The sequence below is a fragment of the Hippocampus zosterae genome, chromosome 13, assembly GCF_025434085.1.
Source record: "Hippocampus zosterae strain Florida chromosome 13, ASM2543408v3, whole genome shotgun sequence".
In the NCBI taxonomy this organism is placed as follows: Eukaryota; Metazoa; Chordata; class Actinopteri; order Syngnathiformes; family Syngnathidae; genus Hippocampus; species Hippocampus zosterae.
In genome coordinates, this window is record NC_067463.1 from 4,011,743 (window position 1) to 4,025,529 (window position 13,787).

General features: G+C 44.2%; 1 protein-coding gene across 7 annotated transcripts in view; it reads left to right on the plus strand.

Annotated features, from left to right (window-relative positions):
• The window catches only part of lrba (LPS responsive beige-like anchor protein), a 177,564-nt gene that overhangs the window by 144,242 nt on the left and 19,535 nt on the right, over positions 1 to 13,787 (plus strand). For all 7 annotated transcript variants that reach the window (XM_052083595.1, XM_052083597.1, XM_052083599.1 and 4 more), the window contains 2 exons: positions 5,638 to 5,805; positions 12,749 to 12,838. In XM_052083595.1, coding sequence (XP_051939555.1) covers positions 5,638 to 5,805; positions 12,749 to 12,838 — 258 coding nt within the window. The remainder of the gene's footprint in view (positions 1 to 5,637; positions 5,806 to 12,748; positions 12,839 to 13,787) is intronic.

Sequence of the window (13,787 nt, forward strand, 5' to 3'; positions counted from 1 at the left end):
TTGACGGACAAGTTGCGTTAGTTGTTTTGGCTTCTGTTGAACCTTTTTAAGTAAGTCAAGAATGTCAAAGGCACCAGCTAAGCGGTAGCTGCAGTGCTAGCACAGCGGAGGCGCAAAGAACATTTTACGTTAGTTGACTTCCTTCTTAAAGAAATGTTTTATTTGAAGAAAATTTGTTCAATGTATTCATTAATCTGATTTTCTTTTTCTTGTGGGAATATCGGCAAATGTGGAAAGTGGTGCAATTTAGGCTACGCCGCCTCTGTCAAATCATAACTCTGTTGTTGTTTCCGTTTATGTTCTAGATGTACAGCATTTCCATCAGTGTCTGTCACCTTCTTCAACCCCGAAATGAAACCAAACCAAAGCATTGAGTCAGTGCCATTAGATTTGCCCATTTACTTCCCAATCAGCGTTGTTTACTTGCTTGTCCTGTGCCGTAAATGAGACCACTTAGCCCACCCCGGCCTGACGTGACGTGTTTGTTTTGACGAGATACCGGTCCAATCACTGCTCTTTGGGATTCTTTTCCACACAAGTCTCCTCTTCGAGCGGATGAAGGCGGTGGAAGGTTTGGTATCGGGTTTCGAGTTGCCCGTGACTGCCTCCGTTGACCCACGGACGCAACTTTTGCAATTTTGACCTGTCTAATTAGCAAAGCGGGTTGGAAGGTGGGGGTCTGAACCCCTCCCCCTTCGCCCCAAGGCCCATCTGCGGTTCTCGCATGTGAATAAACCAAACGGCTGCTCCGAGGTTCTCCTTCCTAACGTCACCACCACCCCCATTGTCCATGTCAAGGCGGGCCCCTCGGTCCGGGCTTCCCTGGATGACAGTCGGCTTCTCGTTTACAGCGAGTTAATAAGCCCTTTAATCAGAGCGCTTGTCAACCTTCGGGCCGGAGCGAGTCCAAGGGAGTTGATCCCGAGGATCAAATGACTGGAAGAAAGCGCAAAAAAAGGGGTGGGGGGAGAAGGCTGACCAGGAAGGAAAGGTGAGGAAAGGGGGCTGGGGGTGGCACAGTTGTACTTAATGATGACAATTTATGAATTATGACGGGGATTTTGGTTATTTCAATTTAAATACAGTGACCCCCCCCCCAACATGTATGCGGTTTGGCATTCTCAAATTGGCCTCGTCTTTTGTAAACTTTGGTGTTGACTGAACAACTCACCTATTTGCTGTTTTTGTGTTCAGACTAAAGCCATGTCTCGTAACAAAATATTGTTTGGGGGCCATCTGGTGCTATCTTTGTGCCAAGCAAGGTGGGGGTCACTTACCTGCAGATTTTTCCTCCTCACGGCAGGTCTCAGTCCTTACTCCCCCATAAATCGCGCTATTTCATCATATCATAAAATCAAAATCCGGACTCAGTGGAGAGCTCATCAAGACCCGAATGACCCTCAGCATGAACTTGACTCAGTTTTGATCTGCTGGTTTTTGTTCTTCCCTTCCAATCCTGTAGCTGGCGGTAATGCATATAAAGCAACGCACAATTTGTCTGGGATCTTGTGGTGTCAAAACGGTGTCAATGCGCTACTTTTCTATTCTAAAAGGGCGATAGCCTGACTTAATGAATCTCCTCCCCTCACCTGAACATAGTTTCTTGGCAACGAGATGCCGCAAGATGGTACCAAAGCAATATTATGACCACAAACAAGTAAGTTTGTCAGCAAATAATGGTGGGGGAGAGGGGGCAGCGGGGGGAATAGGAGATTTTACAAATAGTAAATTATGGAGGGGAAAACGTTACGGCAAGAATGGAACTGTGTAGTAAACCCCAGGCGCCCCTTCCTAAACAGGACGTAATAAAACATGTTTTCTGTATACACACCTGATCCGTGCTTGCGTTATCTTTCTGTAATCGATCCAAAACCAAAAACATTTGTAGCGCTGACAACACCGCACGAAGCATGTGCAACCAATTATGCATCAAACATGCACATGCATTTGCATGCAAATGAGCGCATCGACTTGTTAGGTGGCTTTCGGATGGATTTGTGGAGCCAAAAGTGTTTGGGCTCACTTCCTTAAGGTAAATCGCGCTCGGCGTGGACTATGAAAAAGCCACAAACCACAAGCAGGCGTAGAAACATTTCACAAAGACTCTTTAATGGCCTTTCAAACTTTCGAGTAGGAAAATAAGGATCATAGTCATGACCTAAAAGCCGCCCCCGCCCCCCCAAAAACTTTTTTAGGTCACATTTTGGAGATCGTGATTAAAAAAAAAAAACGTACGTGTCAGCCAGATTCTTAACTGATCCCTTCGTATTTTGGCCTTTATGGGAAGGATGTCATGTCTTAACAATAACAATATGGTGTCTGTAATGTGTCCGATGTTGACAGCGACTCAGTCAAAGTGTCAGTCTGGAGATGTCTCTTGGGGTTTCTTTTGAGGGGGCGGGTGGTGAAGTCTTTTTTTGTTTTAGTTTTTTTTTTTTTTTTGGCCAGTGACATGCTTTATGTTTCAAAGAGGAAAATAATACAAGTAATCTGACCCAGTCTGGGCATGTTTGTTTTTTGGGTGTATTTTCATTGGCTTTTGTGAGACAGCCCCCCCACTCAATGACTGAAAGGGAGGGGGGGGGAGAACGGTCATGATATTTTGGCAAAGACACTTCTGACTTTTATAGGATATTTAGAGGAGGGGTCCTCAATCAGCGGAGCTCGAACTCATGCAGACCCAGAGTTATTATTTGCCTATTTTGACAACCGCTTGAAATTCAATTCTGGTAACTTCATTACTCCTTTGTAGCTATTGTTCTTGGACCAAATAAAGTACCATTTTGAAGGCTTTCACACACTCATAAACCTACTAAATTTTGCAGCCAGGTTCAACCTGGTGCGAAATTGCGTTGAGCAGAGGTCATTGGCGTTGCCCCCCAAAACTGGCTTGAGAGTGCCAACCGGAGTATAAAAAAAAAACTCTAAGCACTTTTTTTCCATTTATTTGGCAGTTTGTTTCAACATACCAAGATTGATGTGACTACTTGATATGAATTTATTAACTTACCATGGATATAAATTGATATTTCGGTAAGGTTATTGTTTATTAAGGCAATCGCCCCACTAATGACAAATGTGAGTCTCATCCATGTACTTCGTCAAATATGAAATAGTAATTTGGGATTGTGATGACTTCAACCCCCCCGCCCTCCCTGTCATAATTTACATAAAGGCTACTAAATTATTCATTAATTGTCACAGCAGCCCCTGTGGATGAGGGTGGCACAAAAACTGGATGCTAATTGGCCCATCAATAATCCCGCATGCTTCCTTGTGAAGGGGGCACTCGATCCTACCTCAGGAATCCGCTATCTGGCCCAAACCTTCTGCTCCTTCAACACAACACGCCCAAACTGGCACACAGTCAAATGCGCAACACTTAATATTTCACAGTTGTTCTTTTTTTTTTGAGAAGCGTAACATGATTGGAAAAATTAACACAGTAACTGATTTTTTTTTCTCGGTTGTTTCCAGCCTTAACCACATACGAATCTATCAACAATTATTTTTTTATGTTAAAGGCCACAATATTTTGTTTGTGTTTTTATTTTCAAAACTTTAAAACCTGTTTTCCTTTTATGTTTTTTTAAAACTTTTTTTTGCGAGGTGTAGCATGGTAAATGACAGTTTGTTTCTTATTGTAATTGGGTTAATGTGACAAGTGAAGAAACAAAAGACAAAAACAACAACAAAAGCAAGGTTCTTGAAAAGCACTTGCTGACGTGCCAACTCGGGCACCATCTTGGGGGGGTGGGGGGGATGTGGAATATAAATTAAGCCTCAAAATCCACCTGATTTTGGCCATCACAGCAGGCGGCCATTTTGCCCATTTCTGGCCACAGAAAATGACATCATAGTTACTCAGTTAACACCCAATGGAAACCAATGATTTCACCTGTTTTCTGAAGATGATCCATGATTGGTTGTTACCCGAGCCCTGTTAAATATCATATCATGTGTGAGGTGCGATAGCTTCTGCATTCCAAATTTTTACAAAAAAAAAAGTTACTAAAGAATAAAAATGTCGGGCAATAATGAAAAGATGATGCTGTTAAATTGATTGATTGAAGCATTTCCATGTCATGTCATATCACCGTAAGAAATTCCTTTTGAAATACTTCTTGAAAGTGATTAAAAAAAGAAAATAAAATACTGTACACACTTAAAAAAATATGGTCTGTGTCTGAGTCGCACTCTCCTATTTTCTCCCCGCAGTTTCTTACATGATTGCAAGCCGGTAATTAAGAGATTGGGGACGAATTAACGGCGGAACGAGCTGTCAAAAAGTCACATTTAAGTGAGGGATGCGCTGCGGCTCCGCCGTAAAAAATTAAATGATATAAATTGCCGTTTAAGTGCAGCGCCGGCTAATGTTTTGCCGCAAATTAATGTGACACAAGGCAGCAATGACAATCAAGGACTGTCTCATTCTAATTTGGTTGTGCTTAGAGGGGCTTTTGTGGCGCCGACAGCTTTACACAAATTAACACAATTGCCTTCTTTTCACGAGGCCGCCATAAATGTCCCCCCCCCCCCCCCCCCGGCCTCTATGGTTGGCTAATGAGGAGGCAAAGCGGCGAGCATCTCTGTTCTGCGGCGCACTCGGTAGAGAGAAGAACAAAGACGGCAGCCTTGCAATGTCTCCCTAATGAACAACAAGAGTTCCTTTAATGGCCGGATGCTCCCCAAATGATCAGATATGGACGCGTCGTGCTTTTTGCTCGTTAGCGAAATTATTGGCAGGTTGTGTGGCAGAGAACGGCTCGCCGGCGTTCTCCGAGGACTTGACGACATTCGAGGAATTACCGCTCCTCGCCTAATGACATGATGAACATGTTTAGGGACGGTGGTGCGCATCTGCAATGAAACCCTGTTGAGGATTGCTTGCTTCAAGCTGTTTTGTCACCACTTCCGAATGACGCCGACGGTAAAACGTATCCATTAAAACAAAAAAAAAATTGAACATTGTATATTACAACACCGAAATATTCTATTGAAACCAATGATTTCATCTGCTGCCGGTTTGCAAGCATGATGCTCACATATAATGTAAAATGCCACAGACAGGCTAACAGAAATTAGCATTGTCTTTCACACCCAGAGCAGCTGCGCATGCTTTGCTCACAGCCATTATATCTCTCTGTGGGATTACTGCAGCTTCTCTGCGTCTTCTTCTTTTTCTTAAATACGCTGCATCGAAATTCTAGCTCAGTGTTGTCTTGCATGTGGCAGTCCACCAAAAGTGCTCAACTCTGGGAATTCAGATCAAAATGTTCTCTACAGTCATTTGTTTGATGTGCCCCCACTGGCCTAAACGTGGTCTTCTGATTCCTATCTCGTTGATGGATTTTTGACATTATTCCACCCCCAGCTGTCAACTGAAATTCGCATCAAAGCGCCCTCGGGTTCGCATTGCCAACGTCACATGACCAATCCCGGAAAACACCTAAGCTGTGACATTGGCAACGTGAGCGCGAGGGCACTTTGACGTCACTTTCAGTCGACAGCTATTGGACTTGCACTCTAAAACCAAACCCACAAAAATACAATCGCCGAATCACTGTAAAAATTCATTTTCATTCTTTGAACGGGTTGTTTTCGATCTGAAAATGACACAAGAATGTTGTCTCGCAGGCCCTGGAGAGCGAGTTTGTGTCATGCCAGCTCCACCAGTGGATCGACCTGATCTTCGGCTACAAGCAGCAGGGGCCCGAGGCCACCCGAGCCCTCAACGTCTTCTACTATCTCACCTACGAAGGCGCCGTCAACCTCAGCTCCATCGGCGACCCCATGCTCAGAGAGGTGAGAGGCATATTGGTTTTCCACGGAACCATATTTGGCGACATCAAACTCAAAAACGGCAACCTCTAGGTATTGATTTTTTTTTTTTAATGTTTATGAATTTTGGATTTCTTTGGGTTTGGATTTTTTTTGGGGGGTGGGGGGGTGTTGAATGTGCGTACACGACAGCCATCTCAGTAACTAATTCTGTTCCTCAAGGCCCGATCAAGCCTGAGGTTGCATTCCGTTGAAGAGCCTGCTGAGTCAGCAATTCGTGCACATTAGGGCAAATGGAAGTATAATGTGATTATTATAAAAAGCGTGTGTTCCATCGCTGCGCCGGTACTTCACGGAGAGGCCATTAGTCGTGTTGCTAAAACGCTTGCACGCATGAACAATGCGCGGCGCCGATATCGCTGAGCGAAGCACTCCGCGACCAAGTCTCGCCCTCCGACTGCTCCGAGCCTCCACCTCGGCGTTCGTTCATTATTCATTGCCTCCGTTCTGAACGCACAAGCCCGAAAGCGACGCGCGGCAACCACTACGAAGAAAAAAAATACCCCAGCCCAGCAAACGACTTCCTGACAAGTTCACCAATCTGATGTGAAGTAAAAAAAAAAAAAAGCGGCGTGCCAGCAACCGGCTGTCAGCGCTGTTTGAGTTTGGAGTGCGGATCGTCTTGTAACGATTATCGGCTTATAGTATCGAACATAAAAATATATATGCAGTGGTACCTCTAGTTACGAACGTCTCTTGCTACGAAATTTTACTACGAACTACGAAACGCCTCAACAGTCGAAATATTGGCTCTGGTTACCAAAGCAAATTTCAAGATACGAAAGGTATGTATGCACTGCTACTCGCAGCTCTGAGTTTCCTGAACGCAACATACTTGATGCTGCTCTGCCATTGGCTACTACCTAACACACTGGTGTCAAACACAAGGCCCGGGGGCCAGATGTGGCCCACCACATAATTTTAAGTGGCCCGCAAAAGCAAATCAACGATAATTTCCATGATGCTTGCTAAATTCTGTACAAAAATTTCAAATTTTCATATGTAATAAATCAGTGATATAATGTAAGCATTTTCTTGTTAGCAATCCCCTCATTCCAGCTACTTAAAAAAATACTTGAATAAAACGTTATTCTGGACTTGTTTATATAGTTTCAGTCCTCACTGCCCTCCAAGGGTAATAACAATGTGGCCCGCGACAAAAATGAGTTTGACATCCCTGAGCCAACATCTTCCTGGTATCCCATTGGCTAAGAGGGACCACTACCGTAGCTGTCTGTGTGTCTCGTGGTCATCTGGAGTCCTGCATGCCTAAATGTAATAAAGCAGCAATTCTACTTGAAGCGAGGGTCTTTTTGAGCGGGGATGGAGATGAGTTGCGGCTTTAAAAGGAGACACCGCACGACTTCAGATGCCCTTCATGCTCAGTGGCCGCAGCTTGACGGGCACCAGGGGTGAAAGCTTGATTTATCACCTCATTCACCCTAATTCCCATCCAGATGTGCTCTGGCCTTACAGCCGCGCACACACGCGGGCATACGCATGCAGATTCATGACCGTGCCGGCGCGGTCATTTGCGTGCCGGCACACACACGTGCACAGTTAAAGCCCAAGCTCATTTCCCTGTCTTTTGGTTTACACGCAGTCCCCAGTAATGGATCAGTGCTTCTTCATTATTTTTGCGGATCATAAAAACATGCACACACATTTGCGGTACCGTCAAGCAGCTGGTTCATGCGTGTTATTTAGTCTAAAAAAAAAACTGCTTTTTGAGCTGTGGCTAAAAACACGACAGTGCGTCTTCTCATCGATTTCATGCTGGAGGCTCACATATGGTACAGGAATAAACTGATTGCTAAAAATAGCAAGAATTCAAAAAAGATATTTTATGGACATAGTTGAGCCTTTTTTTTTCCACCTCATCCCAAAACTACTTGGCCCATTAGTCCGTTCGAACAGTCCAAAAAAGTGCAAAAGTTTGCCCAGCCCTGGTCTAGCACGTTCTCGGCGAGTGGAATCTGCGAGTCTTCACGTCTCACATGTCGTCCTTCGCCTTAATTAGTTAAATAAACCCACGCTGTGCCGTCCCGGCCCGGCCGAGCCTTTTGCCTCTTAAGCTCAGCTCCTGCGGAAGTGGTGTCGCTGGGACCTGTTGCTCGTCACCGACCCCCGAAAGCTGTGCGGGAGCTTTGAGACGACAAAGGGCGTGTCCCCGGAGTCGGCCATTACTGAGCAGCGAGCTGGCTTTCAGCGCGACTTGCGCTTTTCTCTCGGAGGCTGTTCTTTGTCACGGCAGTGAGACGCACGTTTTGTGTTTGATTGCTGTTTGGTAGGAAGAAAGTAGTTGACCGGGGAAGTGGCTTGTGTGTTCCTGGTTGCTTGGTTTGGCTGTGTTGTTTGGCAGCTGCGAGGTCCCATCTGGCCCAATCCAAACACACACACACACACACACACGCACAAGGACATTTGTTGATGCCTTGCAGCGCATGAGTTTATGAAAAAAAAACTTCATGGCTAATTTCATTGCAGAAAGACAGAAATGTTTGCAACGAGTCCTTATTTTAAGACGCACCAACAGTGGATATAAAAAGAAAAAGTGCCACATTTTTGTGAGAATTGACACACACACACTTGCCACCATTTAGAGCGCTTTTGATTAACCCCAAGTAAAGTTCAGATTTTCTTGAAAGCTTTTCAGGGATTTCAGTAGTCACACCTTACAGCGCGAGACATCGTCGCAAGACCATTCGAACAGGGGTGTGTAGACTTTTAATATCCAACGAACATGCCTAGGATGTAAATACGCAATAAAAATACATTTGATTCTTGGGCAACATGGAAGAAAAAGTAAGTCAGTGTACACCATTTACGACAGTTGACCGCCTCCCATCGAAATAATTTGACATGCAGCCATTTATGTCAAAGCGGGCGCCAACAAAAGCGAGGACACCCTGATGTGAAAATGTCGATCCTGTTTATTGATGCCATGCACTGCAACGTACCAAAAGTTAAGGTTCACCATGATAAGGACAGATTCATCCATCCTCAAATAGGTTGTAGAATTTTGATGAGTAGACAAATACACACACACACAAACACGCGTGCCCACGCTCTGCTCGGTGACCACTTACACGTGCATGTTTATAAACGCATGGACATAAACGAACAGGATTGTATGGATTTTCCGTCTTTCGGGGAGTTTGGAATATCTCAGCACAGTTTGGGGCATGTTGCCGAGACCACTGCAGAAGCATGATTACTTCCTGTCTTGCCTGTACGAGGAGAGCGTGTGTGTGTGTGTGTGTGTGTGTGTGCGTGTGTGTGTGTGTGTGTGTGTGTGTGTGTGTGTGTGTGTGTGTGTGTGTGTGTGTGTGTGTGTGTGTGTGTGTGTGTGCGTGTGCGTGTGCGTGTGCGTGTGTGTGTGTGTGTGTGCGCGTGCGCAGATACATTAATGCACATCTGTGTTGCCTCTGACCAAATAACGAGAAGCACGCAGCCGACGTGGCCTTCTCACGGCCGCGCAGGGCTTCCCCCTCTTTCGCTCATGATTACGGGAAAATCCTGCAACTTCTCACAATGCTGCCGAGCCTCGTCGGGATTGCGCACACTTGGCGGACTTCAGTGGAGTTCCAAGGAAATTAGGGGAAAAAAAATTCACTGGTTGTTTATTTAGTCTTTGGGTACTTTACAGTAAATCTCAGTGTTTGATGAAGTCATACGATTTGGTCTGCCAGGCTGTGTTTTAATTATCAATTAAATGGAACAATAATAGGAAAGTGAGTTAAACAAATCTAAACATTGTGAATTTAAAGTGAAGTCGAATAATTCAAGTATACCCAACATTCGATCTATTTGATTATCATTGTATTAGATTTTTGTAATTTTTTTGGGTGGGGGTTATTTTGCCCCTTTTTTTTCCTTCAGTAAAATTAGAACCGTTTTAATAGGCGAAATGAATCACAACTCCATTAAAATACAACTTGAAATGTTTTTTTTTTCAAAGGCAAAATTTTGAATGAAATAAAACTTTTTTCTTTTTTTGTGAATTCACAAATGTAGATACTAATAATTAAAATAAAACGTAGAGATTTTTGTTTGTATTAAATGACTCTTGTTTTTAAGAAAAATAGAGTGAAAATACGAGACATCCACTAACATAGAGCAACAAAATAAAACCATATATATATATGACCTCATAAAAAGGAAACTAGCCAACAAATAAATACAATTGTGGGTGGAGACTTTCCCATCTCGTTTTGATTTAAAAAAAAATCCATTTTTTTTCCTTCCCCTCCCCACTTTAATTGCACCACCTTTTTTTATTCACCTCTTTGTGTTGTCGACACAGATTAGCCTAAATTTGTCACGTTTGACATGAGGATCCGTCTTGTCAAGCGGCAGCGTAAATCAAGCAACGTCGGGCGTCGGAGGGCGTGGCCGCCATTTAAATGTATAGAATATAGAAAAGCCTCATCAGACATGGGCCAGCGCCCCCAAACGGGATTGGCCTTGGCCAAGGACCCCCCCACCACCACCACCGCCAAATCCCCGGCATATAATCACCTGCGTATAAGACGGGACGCGCTGACCTGCAGTGGAGACCTCGTAAACGTCACCATAATGAAGACGGGTTGAGTGGCTGCGAGGAGTGGCTTCCACGCATTAGCTGATGCTCCTGGTCCGTTCGAACCTCCCAAACGGCAGTCGTGCTACCTGCCCACTTTCATCTGAGTGTTGTCGAACACGGGTTGACAGACTTTGCTGGGTGTGCAATAGAGATCAGTTTTAATGAATGTCAAAAAAACTAACAAAAAAAAGGCCATTTTGGCCCGCAGCGTAGCAGGGGGGGGGGGGGGGGGGGGGGGCCGCAAAATGCTTAAGCAGAGGAGAAGGCAACCTTTATGACCTTGACTGATGCACTGCTGTCCTCTCACTTAGCACGCCGGCCGGTATGGAAAATGTTAGCGTTCTCTTCCGTGAATGGAAGTTGCAGTCACAGCGCGCCGCGTCTCCGATGTTTTCCCACAGCTGGACGAGGCTGACGAGGTGCTCTGAAGGATCTCTTTCACTACGCTCGCGCTCATGTGTGACTTGATGTCAACAAAATAAAGTAAAGGCACATTTCTTCTTTTTTGCTGCCACACCAACCTTACACACAGCCGCATAAACAATCGGGCGCTGTCTCGCTCAATGAAGTCAACCGCTGATGTCATGGAACGCGCTAAAGCAAAAAGCAGAGTCACATGCTAAGCTACCGTAGCGGCCTACATCTTCACTCTGAATTTAGACAATAAAACAGAATAGAGTTGAGAATGTACAGTCATTTCGAAAAGACTAACAGCTTGTTCTTTTGGTATGCTAACTGTGTTAGTTTCACAGAACAACTCTAAAGCAGCTCAATCAATCATTGGTCTAAAATAACACACGAAAAATGTTTTGATGGTCATCCGTGAAACGGGACAAATTGTCAGCCGTTCCAGCTTTAAGAGGATAAATTCTCTGGATACATTCCAGAGTTACTACTTTGGCAACAAGAAAATCTGCCCTAATGTGACCCAAATGGAAGTAGCGATCCGAGATGGCTAGCTATCGCTAAACCATAAAACATTCTTGCCACCGAATGTGGGCATCTTGGTATGTTAAACGTTTTGTTATTTTTGACAATTCGCCATGAAAAAGCAGGAAATTTAAGAACAAAAAGACGTTGTAAAATGATCACTTTTATCATGGATCGGGATCCATGTCTCGACAAAAGAAAATTTTTGAATTCAATTGTCGTGTGATCATTCCCCGACTGCCCCCTTTTTGTTAAGGTTCAAGTCGCTTTTCAAGTTGTCTTGTTGAGCAAATACGCTTTTCGCATCAACGTGCTTTCAAGTCATGCAAAATAGCACTCGTGGGTCTCCAATCGTGAGCCGGCTCTCACGCAGCCTCGGCGAGTCAGTCGACTCGCACAAACCGTCACTCCAACGCAGGCCGATACGCCGTCATCATTTTGGTCCGGCCAGAAACTCTGACGATTATTCTCACGTCACCTTGCTCTTATCGCCCTCACGTTGATTTGACTCTGACCTCGTTTTCTGCTGTCGCCTCTCATTTATTTGAGGATCACGTTTGAAAAACAATTGGATTGTTTTAATGTTTCGGTAGCCAGAGCTTTTGTGGTTCCCGAATCACATTTGTGGTCAATCTGCTGCCACATCGGGCATATCGCTGCTATTACAGATTTTTTTTTCCCCCCATTTATTTATTTATTTTACATGCCGTGTCAAATTATTTTGTTTTTGAAAAAAAAAAAAGGTATTTTATTACAGCAATCAAAGAAGGAATGATTGTAATTGATCTATCATTTTTCAAACATTTTCCTTACAACTTCTTCAAATGTTTTTTGTTGTTGCAAATCACTTATATCATTCACGTTTACGTGATTATTTTTTTAAACACTTTTTTGGGGCAGTTTACACATTATGTTGTTGTAATATTAATATGTCATACAATATGTATGTACGGACTTTGGACATAGAAATTCATTTTTAATTTTCTCTCAATTCAAAAATCTCCTTGGGTTAGGGTTAGTTTTTTTTTGGGAATATTTTTTGGACTACTTTTAAAGACATTTTCGTCGAGGTTGCACACCCCCCCCCCCCCCCCCCCCCCCCGGCGTGCTGCAGTCCCGGTGACAGTGAGCGCCGTGATAATGTCCAGAGGCCGCTCGGCCGGCGTCGACTCTGACATTTATGGTCCTATACCTCTTCATTAACACCACCTAACCAGCCTGCACGCCGCCGCCCTCTGTGGAGGATCAATTGGTGTGCGCGCGCGCTTGTCACGGGAGTGCAAAAGTGTTTTCATATGAGCAAGAGTGTGCATTTATCCACGCGGTCGCTGATACGACGCATTTTTTCGGCGTGTTAGAGACAACTCGATATGTTTACTTGTGTCTTCCCAGGCTGTCGAATCTCAAATTCAAAGCTTCGGGCAGACCCCCTGCCAGCTGCTCATCGAGCCGCACACCCCCCGAAGCTCGGCGATGCAAATGGTAAGTGCTTCCGGACAGTTTTTAGCGCTCAATTTCATAAATATACCCAGATACACGCATTCTGTGATTCTTTTTTTGTTGCTGTTGCCGATACTGTCTTGATAGCTCGTGGAATCTTGATGATGCATTCATTCAGTCTGCTCAAAAACGGAGCAGTTTTTGCAAATGTGTGTATCCCGGCCGCAAACATGGCGTTGCAATCCTCACACATCGGATAAATAGCCCACAATGACAGTTTCACTGGTTAACATAAATGGATATAAGAAAAAGTCTCAAGGACCCATCCCTGAAACTGAACAGGAAGTCAGCCATTTTGGCCTGAAGTCGCTATTTTGAGCAGAAAAATTCCATGAAGAGGTGCCTGGATTTTTCATTTTTATTTTTTTAATTAGAAATCAGCCACAGAACCCATTTGCCAAAGATCGACATGAATGAAATGTACATCCCAAAAAAAAAATGGTAGTACTTTTCAAAACATATTTTTCATGAATATGAATTTATTATTGTATGTAAACAGAATTCAATTCAAACGTGGGAAAGCACGTCTAAATGGTGATGAAGGGGAGACAGATTTTTTTTTAATGGTCTATCCAAAGAGGACACTTTTCCCACCTACCCAATTTCCCACCGCCCGAGTTGAAACAGCTCAGCAAAAAAAAAAAAAAGCGTGAAGTGCAACCGCTTTTTTTAAGGGCCAAATGTGAAGCCGCCTGTGATGGGCCCTTAAAACCCCCTTGAGTCCTTATTAGCGCCGTGTCCCTGTGGTGCTGACAGCTGCCCGCGGACCACCACTACACACACACACACACACACACACACACACACACACACACACTCAACACTTCACTTAAGAGCTAATTCAAAAGAGATGTTTGCAAAGTCAAGATTCTTTACCTTCTTTAGTCTTTTAACCTCCTCCGTTGGAGTGTGTTGTAAAGAGCGTCGGCAT